Source organism: Physella acuta, unplaced genomic scaffold (genome assembly GCF_028476545.2).
Source record: "Physella acuta isolate Inbredline_101_S28 unplaced genomic scaffold, ASM2847654v3 ptg000574l, whole genome shotgun sequence".
NCBI classification, from domain to species: domain Eukaryota; kingdom Metazoa; phylum Mollusca; class Gastropoda; family Physidae; genus Physella; species Physella acuta.
Window position 1 is genome coordinate 227032 of NW_026732093.1, and position 26036 is coordinate 253067.

A 26036-nucleotide genomic window follows, 5' to 3' on the forward strand; every position below is an offset into this window, starting at 1 on the left:
TTATATATATACCAAGGGGTCTATGGGGGGGGGGGGGGGGGTTATGATCCCCCTAACCCCCCTGCCTGCGCCACTGCGAGGGGGGGGCGGGGGTACATATGTCCCCGGGCGATGACTTTAGGGGGCGCCAAAATGGGTTGTAAAAAACAAATTAAAATCTCATTTTTGCTGCATTTTTACATTATAAATATAAAAAATATATGGGGGGTGCAAATTGAAAGTTTGAGGGGGGTGCAAATCGAAAGTTTGAGGAGGGGGTGCAAATTGAAAATTTGTCCCCGGGCGCCGGGGAGGGTCGCTACGCCTCTGGCGGCGTACCATACACCGCTATTAAATTTAATTTCTACTTCATTAATTCATAATTTGTGAATTTGACACTACTAATGCTGTGAATGAAAATATTTTGCTTTAAAACACTATCAGTAGCTCGTGAAGGACGATTATCATCTACGATTGTAAACATAACCACATTAAGTATCATGCAGAACATGTTTTCTCAAAAATTTTTATTGAAATGTTTTTCAACATTTAAAAATAAGAAATTAATGTGACAATAGTAAACAAATTACATTTTAAAATATAAAGTGAGATGACATTGATACAATGCAAGAAATATTTTAAATAACCCTTAATGTGAGCATACAGAAAAAAATATTGCACAAGATGTCTCTTAAAATAACCATTCTATTTCATAGTCAACAACATTGCAACTCCCTCCTTTAAAACATCCCTTCTCAACCCCATTACATCGGCAATTACAACAAACTATAAAATATGAGCTAATTATAGTATTGTTTGAGGACACCTTGTAAAAATACGAGCATACAAGCAGATAAGAACTGATCCAAGCCTAACACATTTTGAACTGCTGCATATTTTACAATACAAGCAAACAAGAACTGATCTAAGCCTAAACACACAAATTCAACTGCTGCTAACATAAGGATTTTTGTTGAGATCTCTTGGACTCATCTCTTTTCCAATGATTTAAATTTACTCTCTGAAAAACATTTAATTTAAGTTAACAGTCATAAATAAATGAATAAATTTATAAATTACTATAAAAGCCAGATATTTGATTGTTGTTTATGTTTGAACAAACTGTTTATCATTTTTGTCAAAATAAAAATAGTAGGGCCTATCTAGTTGGGTGCAAATAAAGCAATGTCACCTAAACGTTTGGAATACTGGTCCAGATTATATGCAGCTTGTTCAAGAGCTGTCACACTGAGCTCAATCTGGTCAATCTGTTCTAGATAGGGCTGCAAACTTTGATCTACAAAACACATTTGTACAACCTTTGAAAAACTTGCTTACACATAAATAAAAGGTTCGTTTTTAAATCACATCAAAAGCTTCAGTACACAATTCCCTATCATCAGTCTGGTTAATTGTTGGTATTTTTTTAAGCTTTTTTTTCTCCATAATTTTTATAAAAATTTATAACACAGAAATATGCTGGTAAAAATTGTTGATAATACAGAAATGTGCTGGTAAAAATTGTAAATAAAACAAGATCTTTAGCAAGGTTATCTGTACAGAAAAATAAACTTACATTTCTCATTGAGGTCATGAAGAGCTCCACTGATGCTGAGGGCTATTTGCTTCATCTCTGAGTACTTGCTCATTGTAACTTGGTTCATTCTTTCCAAAAGTCTGTAATCTTCAACAGTGCCTGCACATGAGAGTTACACAATTATAGAAATAGTTTACAGCTACTGCTTAAGTTTACTGTAACTGTTCAGTCAAGTAGAAAACATTATAGTAGGGAGTTAAAAACTATGTTGTTTATTTAACCTAAATTTTGATTTATTCTCATCTAAAACACAGGCAACCATACGATTTATTTTTTCATGAAACCCAACTCACCATCCAACTCTCCTCGCAAATATTCTGCTGTTTTTATAAAAGTTTCTCTACATAACTCCACTACATTAGATGGTGGCGCGACTTGTGCATTATCTGGAACCGAATCCATCGTTTTATCTGAAAAAAAAACCAACCACTTCTATAATAAATGTATATAAACTGCTTTTTTTTTGTAAACATCCTATATTTTGTCATCATACTAGTATTATTAGGCCTATGGTTTCCAGAAAAATTTGCAACTAAAACCTACAAACTAATTACATTAAAACATTTTATTTCCTCATGATTCATCAAAAAATGTTTTATTATGTGACTATTTTCATCATTTGGTCATTCTTTCCTAATAGGCATTATTAAATTTAAATAATTTTATTATAGGCTATATCAATTTTTTAAAACTCCCACACAATTTTGTTTGCAGTTTTCTTACATTATTGTTCTGGTTACTAAGGCATAGATTAGATTCTATATATTATTTATATTATAGTATAGGGGGGCCTATTTAATAATATTTATACTAGATTCTAGATATATTTTATATATATATAGTAGATCTACTACAATCAACTACACTGGAGTCACTGAGATTGAGATTAAAAAATCTCTAAAAAAGTGTCACTACACACTAGATTCTAGAGTCTAGATCTACATTCTACAGTACTAGACTAGTTACTAGTAGTTAGAGTAGTTACTAGGGTAATCTATCGTTTTGGGTACGTAAAATTTAAAATCGCCCGCGATTTGTAATGTGAAAAACAGGTGACTCCTTAAATTTTAATAATTATTTCACATTTTGAGGAAGATTTATGTATTAAAAAATTCAAAAATGTTTCCTTGATTCATTTATGTACCTGTTTTTAAACAATTGAATTAAAACTTTTCCGTAATAAATGAAGACTAGCGATGTTTCCAACAGATGCAACCATGCTCATTTACTATAGCAGCCATCTTGTCTAAGTTTTATTTTTATAAGCTTTTAGCGCCAGATTCAGGGGGAAGCCACTCTATTTTACAAATGGCTGCTGTTTATATAGCAAATCTTGCTCTCAGACACTGCTGTTTAAAGTTAATTTCTGGCCTATATCGATATATTTAGCCATTGATTTAGGTTTATTATTCATTTATCTATAATATTTGACACAAAAGTATGACAATATACTTCTATTTAAGCCTTGACAATGAGGTAATGTTTTCGTACATAAATAGCCGCGGGCGATTTTACGTACCCAAAACGATAGATTACCGTTACTAGTACTACAGTTTACAATAAGGCGATAAGCAGTAGCCTAGAAATTAATACAAATGTAAATAAACTTGATCAAAGTAAATAAAGTACTGCTATTAGTCTAGTATTAGTATTATTACCCTTGAGTTTATCTTCGTTATTAAAATGGATCTCTTGATTTTGTGTTGGTGAAAATACAGATCGATTTTCTCTCATATCTGCCATTTTGTTTACCATCCTACCAAGGGAGGCTACTATCAAAAATCAAATTGTTTATATCTTGATTAAGAATTAAGATTAGCCAGATTAGGCCTAGCCTACTGCCGAATATATAAGGCAGCGTGTCAGAAACAGAGCCCCCCCCCCCCCCCCCCGAAAATTTTTTACCGCCCCCCTCCGAACGAAATGAAATTTATATAATTTATATAGAAAATATATACTTTTAACAGTGTCCGCCCCCCCCCCGAAGAAAGTTTACCGCCCCCCCCCCCGAAAATTTCAAGTGCCCCCCCGGAGAAAAAAGTCTGGAAGAAACACTGCTTCTATCCAATGATAAATTATCAGGAGAGGTGCAAGATGGAGGCAGTGTTTCTTCAAGACTTTTTTCTCCGGGGGGGGGGGGGCGGTATACATTTTCCCGGGGGGTGGACACCGGTAAAAGTAAATATTTTCCATATAACTTCTATTTCTTTCGTGGGGGAGGCGGTAGACTTTCTTCAGGGGGGGGGGGGGGGCAGAGCCCTCTGCCCCCCCCCCCCCCCCCCCCCCCGCCCCACTCCAAAGAGATGCCCGGAAGAAACTCTGGATGGAGGCTGCCTTAAGCCGGGACATAGCTAGGGGCGACCGCCCCGGACGCCAATCCTTGGTGCGACGCAAGAAAAAAAGTAGGAAAAATAAAAGCTTTTTTTTTTTTAAGCTGCGGTATTGAAATATACAATGTCAAAGTTAATTTTTTAAAAAAACAGCGAGAATCAGAGTTTCTTTCAGGCATCTCTTCTGGTGTATTCATAGAACCTCCCTAGTAGTTTCCTTACAGGTTGTTTTTTTTTTTTGTTTCTCTGATTTCGTTGTCCACTGTCCACTTATGACCGAACCATACATCTCTTCCCCCCCCCCCCCCCCCCCCCCGAAGAAAGTCTACCGCCTTGTGTCTTGGGCACAAACGGGAAAAGATTATGATTTTAATTAGTCTACGACTATGTTACAAGGTCCTTGTTTAAAAACACATTTTAAAATGCTGCGACTCGCATAATATTAAGAAAAACTAATTTACCGAAATAAAAATCACACTGCTTGTCCGTAGGGAAAGCGCAAAGGAAATTAAGAAAATAAGCGCGCGGCATTCTAATTTTCTTTATTGCTCACTTGTGCTTTCTACCTCTAAGTCAAGTGCTAGACAGTCGCTTAGTTACTTCTGATAGATCTTCTAGACTTCACGTAACATTAACTAAAACAAAAAATGTCTAAAGCTTTTACCATTGAGAACCATCACAACCTTGCAAGGCATTCTCATGGCCAAATACAGGTACAAAATTTACAATTTAGAAATCTCATTTCATAGACCATAATGAATGACATTAATGTCATTAATGACCATACGGCATACGCCATACATTCACATAATATTTCATTGCATTTTGGCATGGGCTAAAGGCTGCAGTACAGAAAACTACAAATACATACAAGATAAGACTTCATCATATCTTGTGATAGAGTTTATACTTATTACAGTTCATAGATCTAATCTAGATTTTTAATTTAGTTTTAGTAGGCAAAGCTACATGCTAATTTTAATTCTTGTCTTAAATTAATAGGCCTAAATTAGGACATTTTCAAAATTTCTTAATCCATAATTTAAAAATCTAATCCACAGATAATTTTTGGACCAATGTTTTCTGGGAAAACGTAAGTTAAGTTTGTTTAACATGTAGCATGTAGATATTTAGTTTCTTTAGGCTAACTAACACGCATTTAATAATTAGTAAATAGGGTAGACCAGCATTTGTTCTAACTGGTAGGTTAACAGAATAACAGCAGACCTTTTTATTAAGATTTTAAAAGCTCAATTATTTTCTGTCCAGCCATAGAAATTAATATAAAATAAATTTACGTTGATAATAAATTAACAAGTTGTAAAAATATTTCCACAGAACTGAATTAATGAGGCGAATGAAACGCTATCAGATCGCCAACTATAGTTGTCTTATTATCAAATATGCAAAAGATGTTCGCTATGATGTTGGTGGGATAGCCACTCATGACAAGTAAGTTTAGCAACTCTGTGGTCATTTTCAATAACTTGATGTATAATTGAACACACTCTGCCTCACAATAAGGTAGAGCTGCACCATTTCTGGATTTCTTAGTATACCATCCATGGGGTGGAGTGGCCTAGCAGTAGAGAGCTGGACTGCTAACCTGTAAGTCTCGAGTTCAAATCTGGGTTTAAGTCAGTAGACCGTCCCTGAGTCCACCTAACTCATGTAGGGTAAGTAAAGGCGGCTGGGCATAGTGCTGACCACACTATCTCTTCACAGAAACCGTCAGGTTTGAAAGGGAACTTTACTTACTAGTATGCCATCCAGTTAAAGATATTGAAATTAGTTTTCAGGCGCTCATAAAATACTGCACTTAAGAACTATGGTAATAGCAATTGAGACTAATTATTTAATTAATTGAAGCCAGATCAAAACCGAGATTTGTTGTGCACTAAGCATTTAAAGTAGTTAATTTCTCAATCTTATCCAGTTATTTACAGTTCTAATCTAATCTGATTTTTTTTTTCAGACAAGTATTGGAGGCTGTTCCATCAGAGAGATTATCAGATTTGCAATCAGAGGCATTAAAACATGATATCATTGGTATAGACGAGGGACAATTTGTAAGCAGCATTCTTCCTATGTTCTGGTACATAGCTAATCTGATGTTGAACAAAATGCCAATTTAAGACATTTTATTTTCAGTTCCCTGATGTTGTAGCTTTTTGTGAGAAAATGGCAAATCAAGGCAAAGTTGTTATTGTGGCTGCTTTAGATGGAACATTTCAGAAAAAGGTATGTGTTTTCATGATTATCTCGCAACTAGTTAATTATATAACTAGTGGCTGTTGACCAGAATAAAATAGCTCTTCACTAACACAGCGCCATCTCCTCAATGTAGGGCTTTGGGGACATACTAAATCTGGTGCCACTGGCTGAACATGTGCACAAGTTAACAGCTGTGTGTATGAACTGCTATAATGAAGCATCTTTTACTAAAAGAATTGGCTCAGAAACACAGGTATTTTACTTTAATACAAAGCAACTTAATTTCTCTAATTTGTTGAAATAATTACTCAGAATCATGCCAAGTTGTAGTAGATCAGAAGTTGAAATGCCTGGCTATATGTACTTTTAACCAACAAAGTAACTTCAACTTTTCAGGTTGAAGTAATAGGAGGAGCAGACAAGTATTTGGCGGTCTGTCGACAGTGTTACGACTCCCCCGTCAAGAAATCAGCGAGGAGATCACCACTTAAGTCTATAAATGAAAACGCCCATCAACAAATTCAGCCTCGATGTCTATTTAATGAGAATACTTTGTAATGCTTTCTTATTATTGTCAATGACATGTTTAGCCCATATCTTTTAATAGCTGTGTATTGATGAGTAGTCGATTGACTTTTTATTACGGTGATTTTTTTTTTTTTTTTAATGTTGTCTTTTATAAAGATGTTTTATGCCAGTATTTACGTTTACAATAGAAATTGCACAAAAAAGTGCAATGTTTTTGCATAATATTACTGTTGTCTTAATATAACAATACCCATATATTTTTATTTGGCTGTAAATAAAGCTTCGTGCACTTTTTTGTTAACTCAAAGCTTAACACATTTGTTGACATATTTTTAATTCTATCAGAATCATTCAATTATTTACTTGTAGGTATATGTGACCTATTAGCCTTTCTTATGTTGGTTGGTTAATAGTTTTTCCAATATTTTCCTTTTAGTAACTATTAACCAACCAACATAAGAAAGGTTGTTTTTTTTTTATGAAATATATTTTGTTTACCGCACAACATCCCACTTGAGATTAAGTAGGAGCTGGTGCAATAATAACAAAATTAGATTGTACAATTTGTTTGCGTAATGCTTCATTTTTCATACTTTTTAATGTTCTAATTCTACTTTAGTCTATTTATTCACATTAAATTATCATCCATGACCAACATTTGTGATCTTGAAATTTTATTTAACTAGCAAGGGTATTCCCATTGTAGTTAGTTGGCGACTATTGACAAAATGCATTAGTATAATTCAATAAGAATTTGCTGCCAAAAGAGATTTTAAAAATTACAAGCACTTTTTGGACAACAGTCTGCTTCGGTAGGGAAGGATGTAACAGAAGACATGACAATATAAAAGCAATTTTTATTTCCAGAACAATTTGATTCATATTTCAGCTGATCTTTTTAGTCTGATAACTCATTCTGCTGAACTAAAATTTGTAATTACAATTTTTACTCAAGATTTAAGAAGTCAAATGTAAATTACCCACAATTGCATTGTATCTTTGCTCTACATCAGTTTATCAGACAATAATGATAGGATTACATATATACTATCTAAGGACAAGCTTTGGTTCAACTGGCCTAATGAAATTGTGACCTAGTGAAATTCTTTAAAAACCTAGAATTTTTTTTTTTGCTGTGACAGTAAAGTTTTAATGTTTTTAGTTTTAGCACAATCAGAAGAATGGGCTAAATTTGTTAGCCTAGACGAGGATCTTTATTCAGTATGGAGGTCACTTAGGTTAGATTTCATTTAATTAGAGCAGTTATTCAAATGCATAATCCAGTATAAAAGGTTGGGATTAATTAAGAAAAACAAAAAGTTAACAAACAACCACTGTATAGCGCAGCAGCTGAATCCAATGTTTATACACTTCACATGCCATGCTTGCAACTGTTCACTCAAATTTCACATCTAATCTTTTTTAACCAATTAAAACAATCAGATAATCTAGAATTGCTATTCCATTTCTGTTTAAAATGATTGTGATGTGCCTCTAGTCGCACAAGGAGTATCATGACATTTTATCCATAAAATGAGCCTGTCCATTGTTATCTAAGCGACGGGTCAGAATTTCACAGCCAGTTTCTGTCACCATCAAAGTGTGCTCAAACTGAGCAGACAGTTTGCCATCTTGAGTGACTGCTGTCCAGTTGTCTGGCCACAATTCATCTTTCCAGGTTCCTGAATTGAAGTAAGTATAAAACCAAATAAATTTTCTATGGGATTCATTGTCATTTAAAAAATTAACTTCAATAAGTAGGCATTAGAAGTATTCATATTAACCTTTCCTGTCATTACAAATGTAATGTTCATGTCTTAGTACTGCCTGGCTGATTCAATAGTCTGATGGATGTAAGAAATATACCAAGGCCAGCAAACTACAATTTTCCAGTTTTATTTTATACTGGAGTTTTTTAATTTGACTAAAACACCAAAAAACCTTTTGGTAGAAAGTTTTTAAAAAATCATTTGCTTATATCAGGTTATCACATTTTATGCAAAGTTATCCAATACGCAGTATACCACAAGTAAGAGAGATCCTGTATATATGGTAAATATAAAATTCATTTTATCTTTAGTGTTGAGGTGATATCAATTCAAATAAAGTACAATAAGAGCAGGTTAAACCCCCCCAAAATACATATTTTAAAGTTAGAAATGTTGATTTTTCAAAATCTATTGTTCCTGAAACTACATTCAATTCTGAACATTTTTGTATAATTATTTTGCCAAATTACGTATTGCTAGTATATTTTTTAGCGCAATTTCCATTCTGGAGAATTGCGTTTATCAACTCATCTTTTCTGGGAATGTGTGTTCGCAGCGTTAAGTCGTATCTCCTCCTCAACGAAGCAATATCGAGGACTAGTTCCAATAGCAAATTTGTTAAGCAAGTTCCGAGGATGATAGTGGGCCAAAAAAATTCCCGGAATTCCTTCCTGGATTTCACGGAAAAGCCAAAAAACCTCGAAAAAATGCAGTTTTTTGCCCATATCTCGGCAACCAGACCACTTAGCGACTTGAAACATTTACCAATCGATTCCTGCCATAATTTAGAACAATATTGCCGAAGAAAGTTTTCAAAAATATCCTTTCGTTCTGTCACAAATTTTAAAATTACATAAACACCTACAAACCGATCGTTCTCCTAGCTTGAACGCACCCCAGCATTATACGTAAGAGCTATTTTTAGATAACATAAGGAAATTGCGCTAAAATTGTCACTAGACTTTTTAATTAACTTGTTTTAAATTTTAATGAATGAGAGTAATGACGTAATTCCCCTATATTTTATTAAGCAACATTTTGCAACATAAAAATTAAAAACTAAAATAGATGTTCTTATTGCCGAGTACAAGGCTCCAGATGCAATTTATGTAACTGGGAGGTTTTAAAAATGATTTTTTGGTATAGTTTTTGCTTTTTCTCGTTTTTTTCAAATTTAGTATATTTTTCACTAGCGTTTTTCTCAAAATGCTACTTTTCAACAAAATTGTACCAGTTAAATCACTATAACTCAAAAACTACTTGAGATATTTAGTTGAATTTTTGCACACATGTTCACTAAACATTGCTTGTAAAGTTGAACTAAAAGAATTTCTATATCTTTGATACTTCACATTTTACAAAATAAAAAGCTAAGTCTACTCCCTACTTTTTGGAAATTTTTTAGGTCTCACATTTTAAAAAATTTGGCTGAAATCCATTTTTTATTATTTTCGAATTGTTTTAGTTCATCCTTTTTGTAATTGCGTATACTACACTATGTAAAAGATTTGTGTTATTCTGACAAACAGAAGCTGTGTTATTGTGATTTCAATGAGAGCTAATTTTGAGCTATTTAACCCTAAAATGACACTTTTTAGAAAATATTTTCAAAAAACCATAACTTTTTAGTGATTTTTTTGCATATTTTTCATATATTATGTTAGTTACAACTTCCTTATCACTCAAAAAAGTTCTAACACCTAATTTTCAATTTGGGGGTTTAACCTGCCCATAAGTTTAAGTTACAGCTTACCTTCATTTATCATAGGTTCAATGGTAAACACTTGTCCAGGTTTCATGATTCCAATGGCTTTGTTTTCTAAATTTTAAAAAAGTTTGTCCATTATACAACTTAGCGCTGATTAATAATAGACTAACTTTACATAAATGAAAAAAATTATAAAGTAGCTTCTTACTTCCATAATGAGGTACACTTGGAGTAGTATGAAACAATCTGTTATTAAAAAAAATAGCTTGTTACTAATACTGTGTGAATGATCTGTCAATGTAATCTAAGAATAACAGTATGGAATACCAACTGAACAACGCAAACAGCATAGTTGAAAATTATATATTATCAGGTTTGTATTGCTTGCATAATAAAGAAGTATTTTGATTCTTTGGTTGAAAGCATGAGTAAGATTTGTATTTAGCGAGTTGCGCAGCTTGCGCCGTGACCTTTGTTGCCATGGTAATCATGGCTGTACCTTGAACCTGAAGTTCTGGCTTCCGGTTGACCTTAGGTATTTAGGGGCCTATCAGTTTATGCTAATGAGCAGAGCCCACGGTCTACATTTAATTACGAAGGGGTCCTCATCTTTACGATAAGATGCTTTAAAAATTAATTGCGTTTCATTTCTTGTGTTTTGTTTGAAACATCACCAAGGATTAGTGTGCTCAAATATAAGGTAAGTTTGGATAATTAATTATATACTTAAAATTTAAAGTCAGAGAAAAGTATATTAATGATTCAAGTCTAAGGGTCGAAAAAAAATAATATCTGTTAAAAAATTATGTCTTAACCCTCCACATAGGCAGAAATGTCGCCCGCGAGTAAGCCTTATTCTCGCGCCAAATTCCCAGTAATTATTACATAATTAAAATATCGCATCTCTTGATATCCGCCCTATGATATTAGTATTAGTTATTCATTGTCACTTAGGCCTTGATTCTAATTCTAATTTTATTAGTTTAAGTAGCCTACATAGTATACTAAATTATTACGGTTGAATAGGTCTAGATCTAGACTCTAGACTAGACTGTACATTTATTTTATTTTTAGATCATTACATAAAAATAGGCTATTAGATCTTGATCTAGCTAGATCTACTAATTATATTCTACATCATCAAGAATAGATTTAGAAAAATCTACTGATCTAGTAACTAGAATCTAGACTTAGTAAAAAAATTAAAAAGAATCTAGATCTAGATTTAGTATTTAGATCTAAGATTCGAGTATTCTAGATCTAGACTAGATCTAGTAAAAATTAATCTAGATCTATTAAGAAATAGACTAGTTAATTTTGTTTAGGGCCTAGATCTAGTTACAATAATTATATTTATGTTTATTATTTTATTTTTGCAGAAACTTGCATTCTATTTCATCCAAGGAGTCTAGATCTTGTAAAAATAGTAAGACATTGTTATTGTTAAGATTAGATTTAGACTAGTTCAGGCATAATTCTCCATCAAATAGGCCTGGCCTAGGCCTATATATATATGTATATATAATATATCTATATAACTAGGCCTATATATAATAATTTTTTATAAAGCCCTATGCTATGCCCTCTATTATTTCAGCAGATTATTTAGACCTCTTTATTAAGGCCAGTTTCAGTACTTGGTAATTTTTTTTTAAATATGAAGTTAATACTAGACTTATAGCAAAAAAAAAATAGGCCTATACATAGGGCCTACAGCTTGAGTAAATTTGTTTTCCTTGTAAATCTTATTTGCTTATAGGCAAGACTAACCCAGTGTAAGGAGGATTGCTAATGTAATCAGAAAGTTGATGGCTGAGATAAAGCGGCTGATGAGAACAGAGGCTTGTGAGTGGATTAGGTTGGTTGAACTTGTGTACAGCCCTATCTATGTTCAATGCCTCAGGTGGAAGCACATTTAGTAAGTATGGAGGCTGAATTTATTTCTAATTTTTATATTTATTTTATATACCTTGCAATATGTTGAGCTACATATATATTTTGTGAAATGGTCTGCTTAATTCTAATTCCATTTGCCCTTCTCTTTTCAGGTAGTTTTCATGGAGATCCAGCTTTTATTCAAGGCTCATCTTAAAGAGAATGATGTGGCTGCTGGGACATTACTAAAATCTACATTCAACTGCTTGCAGATCTCAAGAAGCCTGGGGTTCTCGTCCAGCGCTGCAAGCACTCAGGCTGATTGGGAAATTAATTTCTGGTCCTTTGATAAAGATCATTTACAAGAACGCAAAGTGGCGATCAGTTGTACTCTGTTTCTTAAAGTCATGGAAGCGTTGTTGACTTCTACTGAGTCTTTCTTGGTGCGACAGCTGGAGAGGTTTCTGATGGGAAATCTGATTGGTGGCCAGTTGACTCATAAGTGGGAGCAAGGTGATCAGCGAGTGTCGCAATACAGTGGAAGGACTATTGAAAGGGTGCCAGCAACAAAACAAAAGTCAGCTCTTTACACCATAAGCTACTGGGCAGATGATTAGGATAATGCTGAGAATCTGTCATCTGGCAGAATCACTGGTTGTTGACTTGCTTTGTAGGAATCTTGTTTTTCTTACTGAATAATTGCTAATCAAGAGTTACAGAGTACTTCTTTCATTTGTAGTATACAAATTAACTTTATTTTTTTAACATTAGTGTTTTTATAAGTTGTTACTGAAAAAATGCTTGCTGTGAATTGTAAAAATTTTGAAAACTAACATTAACAATGTTTATAATTAAGTTTTGTTTTCATAATGTAAAAAAATAATTACATTTCAATTACGTAACTTATTTTTCAGGGTAATTTGAATCAGCAAGATAATCCTAGAATCATTAGTTGCGTGCTTCAAAAATGTTGGTCCAAACTAATTTAAACTATTTTCTTTTTCAGTTTGATCACTCAAGTAGTAACGCTTTTTAAAAATGTATTTCTTTTCCTTATATGTGCTAATTGAAATTGTATCTAAAGATTAATTACAATTGATACCTTAGAAAATTGTTTTTAAACACTAAAGTAATCCAAGAAATTTGTTGTCACTAATTTTTTTTTTCCAGCATACACTCAAGGCATGGGTGTTTATTCCTTGATAATTAATACTATTTTTCTTCTTGAATGGGATCGTAATGAGACGAGGCTGATTTTTTGTACTGTAGATTTGTTTCTTCACACTAATTATGATTATGTAACTTTTTTACAATACTATGTTGATTGTAGATTATACAAAGGCTAAATTTAGGTTGTCGCTATGTAATTTATTTCTTTGCTCTGATAAACATATTTTTAAATTATTGCAAAAAAAATTTTGTTTTATACTTTGCCATTCTCCTAAATGTTTCTATTTTATTAGACAAAATCAAAATTCATATGGTGATCTGATAACTGTATTTTAATAATTTATATTTCTTTTAGCAAACATTGAAATGTCTGTATTGTCAGTATTGTTACATTGAATTATTTACTAGTAATAAATAAATACTGGTACACACTTTGACAGCTGTTTCCTTTTTATTTTATAATTTTATTATGGCCTACTGATATAGACACTGATATCAAGTACAAAGGGGTGGGGGGGGGGGGGGGGGTCTGAGAAAGTAACGTCAAGGCAACCAGTTGCAACTTTCGTTTATCATGTAGTGTGTGTGTGTATGTAGGTCTACTCTACTTCATCTACCCAAGTAATATCGTTCATTACAATAAGAACGTGTGCAGTAATATGTGCTTGTGCATTTCTATAATATAATAATAGTAGTGTAGTAACAGTATTAAATATTAATAATTCGTTTTACAATAACTAGATCTAGTTTTATTTAAAACCTACATTAATTTTTTTTTGTACATGGAGCAATAAGTCAATATGTTATGAGGCTGACAATGGCATGTAATTACTCATTCAAATCACATCCAGTCCAGTATAACTTAGGATTTAAGCTTGATTATAATTTTTTAGTTTTTCAAAAAATGCGAATCCCGGATGAGGCAATAAAATTATAATTTTTTAATTTTTCGAAAAATGCGAATCCGTGATGATGCAATGAAAAAACCATCTGTGCCAACTTTTTTGTTTATGTAACATTGACTTGAATGACGAAGGTCTAAGCTGTTTTAGCCACGCCCACAAATTTTTAAAAGGCCATATCTTAGCTCCTAATTAAGCTAGAGACACAAAATTGGTATCAATGTGTAGGGAAAAAAATACTGTTTTTTTGTGGTATAATTTTATTTGAAATTAGTGGAGTTTAAAAATTACGAGCAACAGCCTATTGTATTTTGCAAAATAAATATGTACAAAGCATACAGCAATTTAGTTAGGTGAATAAGCTGATGCACCATCAGCAGAATTCATAACAAATAGCGAACTGATGAGAACTAAATAGCCTGTAACATTTCATTTAGGGCCACATGTATACAAAACTTCCAACTTGATTTAACAACTCATGGGAACAAAATGAAGTAATAATACAAGCCATGTGGCAAAAACTTACTCATGTATTCCATGTCCACAGTAACTTCTCACAACAGAATATCCATTAGCTTGGGCATGTTTCTGTATAACATTACCTAAATCTCTGTATCTCACACCAGGCTTTACTGAGATGTTTAAAAAATGAGTCAGCTAAAGTATTGTATACACAGTGATCTAGGATAGAATCAGAAAGGCTTTTATTTAAGTTTAATTTTTATTTAGCCAGAACTCTTAAAAGAATATTGTTTTCAGTAAACTTTGATTCAGAAAGACATGCCATTCTCCCTCCCACATTTAAAATCACAAGCATTACCTTCATTGATGGCAAGCATCAGACACTCATAGGTTGTTTTCACCAGCTTTTTGGCACTATCACTTACATTTCCAACAAAAAATGTTTCATTGGCATCCCCATGATACCCTCTGTGATAGGCTGAGATATCAACTAAAAAAAAGACAAATTAAAGCGAGTTAGTTTTCATACAAATTTTTTATTAAAATGTTTGTTTTTTCCCTTTGGATCTGACAGTGTAATGGTTAGTGATGGGTTTACTTAAACCTGTTTTAAAGTGTAGTATTATCAGTTGTGGAGTTTTTAAACATATGTCACTCTGTATTCTATTAAACATACTGTATAATGTTCCTAAAATTACAAGCCTTATTGGGCTGCCACCACTGGTAACTCCTACAATCAATCTAGTGATCTACTTACCATTCATGATGTCACCATCTGCTAAAGGTCTCTTATCAGGGATTCCATGACAGATCACCTCATTGATGGATCTGCAACAGAAATGAGGTTCAATACATTTAGGAAATATCGTTTAGGCATATTCATTGAACAACTAATTTTTTGGAAGAAAAAAAAAGCAAATATACATATAAGTGTTGAAACAAAAAATTAACTTACGTGCAACATGATTTAGGAAACTCAAAATAATTTAAGGGTGAAGGATAACAATCTCTGTCGATAGTTGCCTGACACATAAAAAAAAAAATCTCATATCTCAGTAATAGGATAGTATTAAAACTCTCAACAATAAGGTATAAAATATCTACACTACATTTGTCAGAGACTATATGATTCCAGTTAATCTGCATGTCTTAAAAAAACTATGTAGTGAGACACAAAAGTATTATAATTCTTCAGCTACTTTAATACAATTAATATACTACTAACCTCATGTACTAATCGATCAATTTCATCAGTTGTGACACCAACTGCTGTTGCCTCTGCTGCAATATCTAGTATTTCACGTGTCAGCTGAAAAAATTGACTTCATTTTTAAATCAAGTTTGATATGATGTGCCAGTAATCAAAGAATTGGTTTGTGCTTAAAAAATAAAAACATGATTTCAAGCAAAACAAAACATTAACTAACCTTACAGACAACTCGCATTCCTTCTTGTTCTTCATCTGTTAGAACTCGTATGTTAGTTGTTCCTTTCATTTGTCTCTCACTTTCTGATACACCTGTAAATTATTTTAGTTTTTAGTATGTTTATACTGTCAAAAAGTACACATAAGTGTTGTTTTAATCACAACCTGTACTAGTCTTTATTTTCAGGTGCCATATAATTTTCCCTTCTCCCTTTATAATATAATAGAAATATTATAAAATTTATTAAAATATCATAATGTATATGAAAGTTATATCCACTATAGTTATTTATTACTTATTTATTGATAATGAAGTGTCATTTTTTTAAATGGCTTTCAGGAACTCAAGTCAGCATTAAAAAAAATTATACTTAATTGTTGAATTTAGAACTGTGTGTGTGTAACACTTTTATTTTTGTAAATATTTTGTACAGAACACAACTGCTGTTAATTTCAATGTTACCACTATGACTAGAAATGAAAATCAAATGAAACTAGAGACTGGAAAAAGATTTTACCCGTAGGATGGTTAGCATAGTCTGGTCTGACTATGTTATCAGGAACTGTTCTTGTTGCACTCTAGCAAAAAAAAAAAAAAAAAAACATTGTTGCAAGATTGATTTTGTGTTACACAAAAACTATAAAGCATATATCTCATACACTTCATTAAGTCTTTAGCTTTTACTATAACCAAATTTAAACATGATTTTATAAATTTCATAATTTAAAAAATCTGTTAACATGTCTTTTCTTTTAGTTTACAACATTACTGGCAACTCTACCTCCAATGGTGCCATTCATTGAATTCAGATTTGTTAAGTGTATGAAATGACAGTTATGAAGAGTGAAGTGGAAACTTACAAGGGGTGCTGGACGCAGAGTGCCTGTAAAACGAAACCCTGGCCATGGATTGAACTGTTCATTGCTCTCGCTATTAGGCTCTAAAAGTGACATATTAGGAACAATAGTAAGGTAATGACACAGAGATAATAATGAAATGTATTTGTTTAAGATACTATAAAATTTTCAGATGTATCAATGTTTTTTTAGTACTAATTAAGTTTGTGAACAACTTACTTGCTAATTTATGGAGCTTTTTATGTTCACCCCAAGAATTTTTAAAGCACTCCTGTAAATTTAATAAACATAATAATTATGACAGACTGTATTTTCTTAGTCCTGGATCTTTCAATCATAATCATTTTCAGGAGCTAAAAATTAAAAACACAAAATTAATGTGTAATTGCCTCCTTTTCTCTATCCCCCCCCTCTCAAATAATTATCAAATCATACAAAAAATTAACACCAGTCACCCTCACAGTCTGAGTCACACCCTAAAATAATAAATGACATCTTCCACAATTTCCCCACCAAAATGATATTGAAGCAAATTAACATTTTTAATAATTTCTATTTATAAGAAAAAATTAATGTACAGTACCTTAGTAATATCCATGCACATCCACTAAATACACTATCACAAAAATGTCACAACACTCACACTGTCCTAATGGCATATGTGCACAACTTCATTATTATTTTATTATAATCTCTAAGCTTTAAATCTTGAATATTATATGTATTAAATGATAACTTTAAAGTCCATATACCTACCTATTTTAATTATGATTCATTAACCTTATACTTATAGCCCAAACCAAATTTTGCTCTCTACACTCAGCCCTGAATATTATTTACAATGTTATATTTTTCATCATTAATTTGAATTTGCTAACAGTAACAATTGACTATAAAAATATTTCAGTAAGTTGAAGAAATGAAGGTATATATCTAGATTCAATGGTAAATGAATTAGACAAGCTCAAGAATAAGACAAGCTGTGAAATGTGTAATCGGTCAGTTGATTGCAGGTTCTGATTATTTTGACGCAGATTTAAATTAGACAAAGTCTTAACTCTTAAGCCTTAGCCTAATAAGTAGAATCGACCCTTTGAATCCTGGACAGATCGTCCCGTCCCCCCGTCGTGGCCAAAGCCATTGTTGATTGTTTCAGTTAACACCTAAAAGCTAAAAAAACAACTTAAAATTTGCATTGGCTCTTGGTGGCTCTTACAACTCTTATTGACTCTAATACTTAATAATTCATAAAGCGAAACTAAATTTTTAAATAGACTGGTCTGGGTAAAAATTAAAATGCTAATGTTTAGATTTAGATGTAGTATTAATATCCTACTAATACTAGATCTAGTAGATCTTTGATGGGAATTCCCACAACTGGGCATAAAAAAATAGAAAAGAAAAAGCATGGTTCAGAGCTGTAACAAATAGGCCAAGGATTAGGGCTTAGGCCTTCTGTCATACAGTTCATACAGTCATAGCAGCCTAGTAAAATCAGTCTAGCTAGTGGACGAAATCTATTATAACAAAAATAAAGTTAATTAGGAAATGTTCACCAGAATTTCAATTTAGGTCTAGATTCTAGATCTCTAGCTTCAGATTTACAACACATCACTGTCACACACACATAGCACGGCACATACTGAACTGACACAAGTGACCAAACTAAGAAACTTTTTTATTTAAGTTCTGAGACTATGGATGTAGGACTAGAGTTTTTAGTAGTAGAGACATGAAACAAAATACCTGTGAACAAAAGAAAGAGCCAGGTATCCCAAGTTTAATACAAGTTGGACACTGAAGTTTTGCACCCTCTCCACAACCAGGGCTTTCGCAAGATCTGGAAGACACTGCTACAGACATTTTTTTTTCTCTAGGCTACATAGTTCGTACTTGTACGGAAACTTACCAGCATGGGAGCATTAAGTAACGATAAATACTCAAAAAAATGCATATGGGTTTTTTTTATTTATATGATGATTACTGATTTAAAGGTTCTATTAAAATGTATAATTTATATACACTATTTGCATATTTCTTTTACTACCTGATAAAAGATTTATATTCGTCAAGATACATTGATTAATAACAAAAATTATAATAGCAGGTCCCTCAGTTTCATTTTCCACCATAGAAAAATGGCGACCACCATGAAATCGGAAAACAAAACAGATATTAATCGCGAAATAGGAATGAAGATGAAAAAGTCCCCAAATGACGAGGATGATCAAATAGGTAATAAGACACTATTGGTAAATTCAATAAATGAAAGTATTTTGGTTCGATTAAAATCCAGACCTACTGAAAATGGGAATTAGGGCCTACTCACAGCTGAGGAAGTCCTGGAGACTGGACTGGAGAGAGTGAGACTGAAATCAAATGTTATTAAATACGAGCCGACCCGCAGTGTATCATACGCTGCTATTTAGTTGTTTTTCTACTTTTCAGTAATTTATAATTTGTGAATTCGACAGTACCAATGCTGTCACTGAAAATATTTGCTTTAAAACACCAACCCCCCCCCCCCCCCCCCCCCCCCCCAGGGAAAGCAGCCTCCTCTTAGTTACCTTCTCTAAGTTTAAAATAGTTTCAAACTGAATTATCTGCCCCTAATAACTGTCACCAAACCCAGCTCTACAATTGTTTTGTAAACATTTAGCGTGAACTACAACTCACCTGACCATGTGAGGGGGTGGGGGTGGGTGGTAGCGATTGAGAGGAAGAGAAGGGACTGCATGGCGCGTGCTTGCAGCTTGTTTTCTAACGTCTCCCAGAAGAGAATTATATATATAGATTAGTTATTATTATAATAATCATATGATACAAAAAAATCTCACATTCTTAGTGATGAGTGATGTAATGATTATGACTAGATCTAGATTATGCAGATTCTGAGATGTGGAATCTGTGTCTGTAGTCACTGTTGTCAGTCACTACAGTCACGTACAGTGTTGTAGTGTGTAATAATCTCAGTTCAGTCTCAGTGTGTGTGTGTGTGGGGGGGGAGGGTGTTAGTAAGTAATTAAGAAAAGGTAAGTGTTAAAAGTAAAGTCACTACAATAGTGAAGACACATAGATCTAGATCTTTTGGGCCTAAAATTAATCGTTAATTGCCCAAACTCGACACAATAAAAAGATGATCAATCATCTGGTATTCATCTGCATACTTACTCAACGATGGAAACTAATCTCATGTGCTGAAAAAAAAAACAGCACATAGATCTAGATATAGATTCTAGATACTTTGAACTAGTTGCTAGTAACATTACAAAAATAAACTTAAAAGTTGCAAGGCACTGTTCAAAGTCTGCATCTCACATTTAACCATTGAACCCTGTTTTAAATATTACTAATTTGTCATACTAAGTAGGTATATTTTACAAATATTTTGCTATTCATTGCTTGTTATTTCACTATACTTAATTTTAAATTGATCTAAATTTACATCAGGGACCTAATTTATGTAATTAGTTAAAAACACATGGTTAATGTTAGCAATAGCTGCATTTTAAAAAGTTTTATTATTTAATTACAGTCACACTATATATCATGTAGAATCTAGCATAGAATTACAATTAGGGAAACTTGACACAGAAATGTAATCCTTTGATATTTTGTTTTCAGTTCCACATAAAGAAGCAAAAGTAGACAGAAGTAGATCTTGCCCATATTTAGACACAATCAACAGGTAAACATTATATCAGGCATCCAAAGTTATCAGTATACAAATAATGTATATATATATGAATAGGTTCATATGAAATTAATTCATGAATGATATAGGCTATAAAAATAATTAAAAATATAAATCTGCTGTTGTTTTTTCAGATCTGTTCTTGATTTTGACTTTGAGAAATTGTGCTCTATTTCATTATCTCATATAAATGTGTATGCTTGTATGGTTTGTGGCAAGTACTTTCAAGGTAAGTACTCTATTTTTTTTAATATACATAAATATATGTTTTGCAGTAACTTACACTTTTTGTTTAAAATGGCGCTATGCAACTCTGCTAACTTAAAACCTGGTATTGTAAATAAAATTTTATTTTTTTTTAATTTCAATTATTTTAAATTGACTAGGTCGAGGTAACAACACTCATGCCTACACACATAGTGTTTTTGAAGGCCACCATGTATTTTTAAACCTGCAAACACAGAAATTTTATTGCCTGCCAGACAACTATCAGATCATTGATTCTTCTCTGGAAGACATTATTGTAAGTTGTAACATTACATTCCTTTAGGTAAGGTGCCACAATGCGAAAACCATCATAACCATTACACCTTGTAGTGGGAGATATTGTTACGTTCACAATTAAAAACAAAGTAATGTAAAATATTTTATCACTAATAAAAATATTTCTTTTTTTAATTAAAAATAGAAATAAAAATTAATAATAGGCCCTACAGTCTATTGTTTAAAAAAAGATGCATTTATTACAACATTATGCAATAAATCTTACTATTGCAAGTAATACTTCTTATAATTCATGAAGATTACTTTATATTAGATCTGAGATCTGTGTAAGGTGATTTTTAAAAAAAAAATTTCATGGAACTAAAATTTAAATTCTATAATGTTGAGAAATCTATGTCTCCAGTATGTTTTGAACCCAACTTTTAGTGAGTTGATGATTAGAAAGCTGGACAAGAATCCAAAACTTTCTAGAGCTTATGATGGTACCACCTACCTGCCAGGTGAGATGTGTATTTTACACAATAATCTATATTGAATTTAGTGACTAACAATGAATTTAGAAACATTACATCACATCTTTTTATATTCTCATTACATTTTTATATTATTAATGTGCAACTGTGAATTTTATAAAACCTATCTTGAAAGATTGGGGTTTCTTTAATATCTGTGAACTGAACTCAGTTCTTTTAAATTGACTGAACGATTATTAAGAGTATAAAGATCTCTGTTAGTTAATGTTATTTTTTTTATGTTGTTACAGGTATTGTTGGTCTAAACAACATCAAAGCTAATGATTACTGCAATGTGGTTCTTCAGGTATTTTTTCTTTTATTTGTACAATTGTACATAACAATTATGAACAGGGATTGGAAGCAGGGATTGTTAATGAAGTAGCGATATAGATACCCAATTTTATTTCAAGGTCAAACATTGCCATTACATAACATTTATCAATACTCTTTTGATCCCTAGTTCAAAAATGGTTCACATATTTTAAAATAGTAAATAGAGATTTTCTATTTTTTCTACCGTACATTACTCCTTAATGGTAATTCCCTAAATCACCGAAATGGTTTCATTTATTGATCCCAGTCACTGTCCCATGTGGGTCCACTGAGAAATTACTTCCTTAAAGAAGACAACTACAAGAAGATGAAGCGGCCACCTGGAGACATAGCTTTCATACTGGTGCAGAGGTTTGGTGAGCTCATTCGCAAGCTCTGGAACCCCAGTAACTTTAAGGCCCACGTCAGCCCCCATGAGATGTTGCAGGCTGTTGTTCTCTGCTCCAAGAAAAAGTTCCAGATTACAGAACAAGGTAAGATAATGTTTTTTTAGTGGCTGATGGTAACTGCTTCTTTGTTCTTTATTGAAATGTTGGAGGTACTTCTTCCAACACAATTAAGTATTACAAGTCATATAGACTGTCGACTCCGATTTCAGTCTGCGTTTCTTTCTGGATAGCAAATTAAAAAAATGTTTTATTGGGTGGCTGCAGATTCTGATGGTGTGAAATCTTGTGATCCAATGAAGAACAACATTAGTATTTGTTTACTTTAACTAATTTTTTATCATAGTCAAAGTATATATTTGGTTTTAAAATTATGGGTTTGCCATGAGGTTGATTTATTAAGTTAAAATATACTAAAAGTTTGTTACCTTTTCCAGGTGACCCAATAGATTTCCTCTCCTGGTTTCTCAATGCAATGCATTCAGCTTTGAATGGCACCAAGAAGATGAACAGTAGCATCATCAGTAAAACTTTCAGGGGCAAGATGTTGGTCTATTCTAGAAAGATTCCTAATGTTGACTTGGTAAGTTTATACTGATAACTTTCTTATATTTATTCAACCAAAAACATAGTCTAGGTGTCTTTTGCCAATAAATAATAATTTTGCTGTCTTTGCACTTCTCAATATATTGATGTCACTTGGGGCAAAAGTTTGGCTTATTTTTAAAATTCTTAGTGTATTTAGTGAAACTTGCCCAATGTGGTTGAACATGTTTATGCATAAATTACTTGCATGTATGTTCACAGAGTGAGGCAGAAAAGGCCAAGCTTCAGTTAGAAGAAGAATATCAAGGTAAGCTTCTTAGTACTTTCTGTGTGGAATGTTTGAGTTTCTAGTGCATGTTAAAGGTTTCCTTATACAACCGACTATCTAGCTATCCAGGTTCCTATCCTGATATTTAACATCCACCACAGCTTATAATCATAATTTTTTTTTTTACATTTCAAATTACAATTCTTCTATCTACTTATATCTACTTCACCATTCACAAGTCTTTTAAAAGAAAATGAATTTAAAAAATTAATTTTGTGTTTAACTTTAACTAGACAAATGTTGCCTCATATTTTAAAAATTTCAATGCTGTTTTTAACAGAACAAATTTATGACATGCCTTGGTTGTATTTGACCTGTGACCTCCCACCCCCTCCACTGTACCCTGATGAATCCAGAGAAAACATCATACCTCAGGTATCAGTCTCAGCCTTTTTTTTTTCTTAAATAAAAGCTTGAAAACTGGTATCATTTTAACAATTTCATGGTGTATTTTTTTCTTGGTTTCTGTTGTCTTCTTTCAGTCCTCTATATACGTGGGTTGTCTTCTCTTAAATCTACATTCATTGTTTTTACTCCCAACTGCAGGTGCCTTTTGCTAATTTGTTGAGCAAATTTAATGGTCTGACTGAGAAGGAGTACAAGACTCACAAGGACAGTACAATGAAGAGGTTTCAGCTGACCCGACTTCCACAGTTTATCATTATTTACTTCAAGGTAAGGCTCATCTTTACACATATTATTAAATCTTTAAAAACAGAAACAAAAGACTTGCCAGAAACAATATTAAGTTAAAAATTACATGCAGTTTGAATGAGGGACCAATCTTTATTGTTATATTGGTAAGAAAAATCTACTGAGTATAACTTAGCATATATATTTTGTCTCATTTTTCAGAGATTCAACAAGAATTATTTTGTGTTTGAGAAAAACCCAACAATTGTTAATTTCCCAATTAAGTAAGTGCTTCACAAGTGTTATATTTTTTGTTTATTCTTAGATCTTTTTTACATAACAAGAGTAGTAGTTTCAGTAAATATCAGTGGGATGATGCGGTGTAACTTATGACCTCTGTCCCTTGTTCATACTCGTACTAAATGAGATCATACTGTAACACAGTATCTAACAGTTTCAAAATTCACATTTTTAAAAAAGGTTGTTTTCTTAAGTGTATTTTGTAATTAACTGTAGCTACCATTAAGCTATACTAACTGTACCTATACATAGGGGTCCTAACTTTTCCCTCAAGAGATTTGTCACAAAGTTCAACAATTTAAAATGACTACTATTGTATCAAACAGAAACATAGAATTTGGTGACCTGCTCTCCCCTGAGGCCAGAGCACAGCACAAGTACACGACCTATGACCTGGCTGCTAACATTGTACATGATGGAGAGCCTGGAAAAGGGAAGGGGAGCTACAGGTGTCATGTCCTACATAAGGTCAGGGATCCTCTAATTAATTATTTTTTTTTGACTATGTTGTCCTAGTGAGGTAATATGGCTGGATATGAAATATAAATTGCAAGGTACCGTTTGTAAAATACTACCAATTTCCACATTTGATAGAACAGTATACCAACCTGAGATGGTGGTGCTATTCAACTTTTTAGTGCTGTAACTATAACATACTGAAAAGATATTTCAGCCTTTTTCCATTTATCACAATTGTAATGTTTACCTCAAATTTACCCTCATTCTGTTACATTTTTAGGGTCAAGGCAAGTGGTATGAACTTCAGGATCTTCATGTGGCTGATATTCTTCCACAGATGATAACTCTCTCAGAAAGTTATATACAGGTAGTCACACTTAGTAATCTTTGTCAAAGTTAAGAGCTATCAAGTAATGAATCATAGTATGATAAGTTTGTAAAATAAATTTAAATAACTGTTACTACATTAAGTTGTCTTAATTAATGCTTTAATTGAGGCCATCAAACTAGTATTAAACCTCAGTTTTGAACACATTTGGATAGGATTTATCATAGAACTGTTTGCATGATTTAGTACTGATAATACCTGAATCTCAATATTAGTGTAGTCCTGTCTCAATTTCTCTACAGCTTTGCATTTTAGTTATATAATTTAACCTTAAATCTAATCTATAGATATTTGAAGTACGTAAAGATATTCCAAACCCCTTGTACAAGCCTGATAGCGCTAATCAAATGGACATGGAAGAGGAATCTGGAGTAACACCCGAGGTTAACCAGGAGAAGGATGAGCCTAGGGCTGCTGTTATAGAGATGAATGAGGTTATAGAGATAGCTGATGAGGGTGAGGAGGATGTCATAGTAGTGAAATAATTTCATCCATTCTGCATGTGTCATGTTTCCTAATAAACATTTTACTCTTGTTATGTTGGGCTTTATCATTTTGTGTTATTTAGTAAAATATACTTTTAATTTGATGGTAAATGGAAATTCATTTTTTAAGATGATGGCTGTTGTAGGATATTCAAATGCTCACATTTGTACCATTAGAGTTGAGTGGATTCGGGCAACCATAATATTCTTTAGCTAATAATCAAGCATCAACCATTCTAGTCACACCCCCATAGCAGACTTTTTAATCAAGTTTTTTCTTAGATCTCAAATGTCTAAGTGGGTTGGTCAAGTTTGTAAACTTATATCAACAGATGAACTGGTGTTCATGTAGAATATTTACTAATCTTATTTTTAGACAAAGTTCATGAAGACCTTTTTAAAAAAGTCACAGTGAAAAACTTTTACAAGATTTTATATTCGCTATAAAGAATAAAATAAAGATCTCTAAAATGTTTTCAAAAATTAGTTTCACTTTCTAATTTGAATGGATTTCCAAAATATGTTAAAAAGATTTGTATACTTTTAATGCAAGTTTTAAAGACTTTAATAACTTTTTATCTCCTTTTCTGATGATCACAAAAACGTATGCAATAATAGATTTGTTTAGTAATATTTATTTATTGATA

General features: G+C 32.5%; 4 protein-coding genes across 4 annotated transcripts; 2 read left to right on the forward strand and 2 right to left on the reverse strand.

The window, feature by feature from the left end:
* Positions 1 to 506: 506 nt before the first annotated feature.
* LOC131946870 (biogenesis of lysosome-related organelles complex 1 subunit 2) lies at positions 507 to 3342 on the reverse strand. The gene is made up of 5 exons (XM_059307852.1): positions 3235 to 3342; positions 1870 to 1986; positions 1556 to 1675; positions 1172 to 1276; positions 507 to 1000 (listed from the first exon to the last, which is right to left on the reverse strand). The coding sequence occupies exons 1-5, from the start codon at positions 3329 to 3331 to the stop codon at positions 969 to 971; spliced, it is 471 nt and encodes a 156-aa protein (XP_059163835.1). The 5' UTR covers positions 3332 to 3342; the 3' UTR covers positions 507 to 968.
* A 1079-nt stretch (positions 3343 to 4421) lies between these two features.
* Positions 4422 to 6971, forward strand: LOC131946869 (thymidine kinase, cytosolic-like). Its single transcript, XM_059307850.1, has 7 exons — positions 4422 to 4619; positions 4968 to 4999; positions 5245 to 5358; positions 5882 to 5975; positions 6058 to 6147; positions 6254 to 6373; positions 6517 to 6971. The coding sequence occupies exons 1-7, from the start codon at positions 4554 to 4556 to the stop codon at positions 6676 to 6678; spliced, it is 678 nt and encodes a 225-aa protein (XP_059163833.1). The 5' UTR covers positions 4422 to 4553; the 3' UTR covers positions 6679 to 6971.
* Positions 6972 to 7485: 514 nt separating this feature from the next.
* On the reverse strand, positions 7486 to 18735 carry LOC131946865 (methionine aminopeptidase 1). The gene is made up of 13 exons (XM_059307846.1): positions 18565 to 18735; positions 17038 to 17089; positions 16822 to 16901; positions 16479 to 16539; positions 15962 to 16053; positions 15760 to 15843; positions 15490 to 15557; positions 15292 to 15362; positions 14893 to 15024; positions 14599 to 14704; positions 10334 to 10371; positions 10171 to 10236; positions 7486 to 8330 (listed from the first exon to the last, which is right to left on the reverse strand). Exons 1-13 carry the CDS (start codon positions 18679 to 18681, stop codon positions 8161 to 8163), a joined length of 1137 nt encoding a protein of 378 aa, XP_059163829.1. The 5' UTR covers positions 18682 to 18735; the 3' UTR covers positions 7486 to 8160.
* A 209-nt stretch (positions 18736 to 18944) lies between these two features.
* On the forward strand, positions 18945 to 25442 carry LOC131946863 (U4/U6.U5 tri-snRNP-associated protein 2). Its single transcript, XM_059307842.1, has 15 exons — positions 18945 to 19053; positions 20443 to 20506; positions 20647 to 20741; positions 20899 to 21035; positions 21420 to 21516; positions 21780 to 21835; positions 22112 to 22337; positions 22688 to 22833; positions 23058 to 23103; positions 23405 to 23499; positions 23671 to 23799; positions 23980 to 24041; positions 24384 to 24525; positions 24797 to 24883; positions 25192 to 25442. The coding sequence occupies exons 1-15, from the start codon at positions 18957 to 18959 to the stop codon at positions 25387 to 25389; spliced, it is 1677 nt and encodes a 558-aa protein (XP_059163825.1). The 5' UTR covers positions 18945 to 18956; the 3' UTR covers positions 25390 to 25442.
* The last annotated feature ends 594 nt before the right edge of the window (positions 25443 to 26036 follow it).

Excerpts from the sequence above, each read along its gene's own strand:
- LOC131946869 (XM_059307850.1), top strand. The coding sequence starts at position 4,554 with ATGTCTAAAGCTTTTACCATTGAGAACCATCACAACCTTGCAAGGCAT. Across the intron at positions 4,620-4,967 it reads ATTCTCATGGCCAAATACAG|ATAATTTTTGGACCAATGTT; the intron begins GTACAAAATTTA and ends TCTAATCCACAG. Across the intron at positions 6,374-6,516 it reads GAATTGGCTCAGAAACACAG|GTTGAAGTAATAGGAGGAGC; the intron begins GTATTTTACTTT and ends TCAACTTTTCAG.
- LOC131946863 (XM_059307842.1), top strand. The coding sequence starts at position 18,957 with ATGGCGACCACCATGAAATCGGAAAACAAAACAGATATTAATCGCGAA. Across the intron at positions 19,054-20,442 it reads TGACGAGGATGATCAAATAG|TTCCACATAAAGAAGCAAAA; the intron begins GTAATAAGACAC and ends TTTTGTTTTCAG. Across the intron at positions 21,517-21,779 it reads TGGTACCACCTACCTGCCAG|GTATTGTTGGTCTAAACAAC; the intron begins GTGAGATGTGTA and ends ATGTTGTTACAG.
- LOC131946870 (XM_059307852.1), bottom strand. The coding sequence starts at position 3,331 with ATGGTAAACAAAATGGCAGATATGAGAGAAAATCGATCTGTATTTTCA. Across the intron at positions 1,277-1,555 it reads TCATGACCTCAATGAGAAAT|ATCAAAGTTTGCAGCCCTAT; the intron begins GTAAGTTTATTT and ends TGTGTTTTGTAG. Across the intron at positions 1,001-1,171 it reads CCAGTATTCCAAACGTTTAG|AGAGTAAATTTAAATCATTG; the intron begins GTGACATTGCTT and ends AATGTTTTTCAG.
- LOC131946865 (XM_059307846.1), bottom strand. The coding sequence starts at position 18,681 with ATGTCTGTAGCAGTGTCTTCCAGATCTTGCGAAAGCCCTGGTTGTGGA. Across the intron at positions 16,540-16,821 it reads CTCTGCGTCCAGCACCCCTT|AGTGCAACAAGAACAGTTCC; the intron begins GTAAGTTTCCAC and ends TTTTTTTGCTAG. Across the intron at positions 15,844-15,961 it reads GAATGCGAGTTGTCTGTAAG|CTGACACGTGAAATACTAGA; the intron begins GTTAGTTAATGT and ends CAATTTTTTCAG.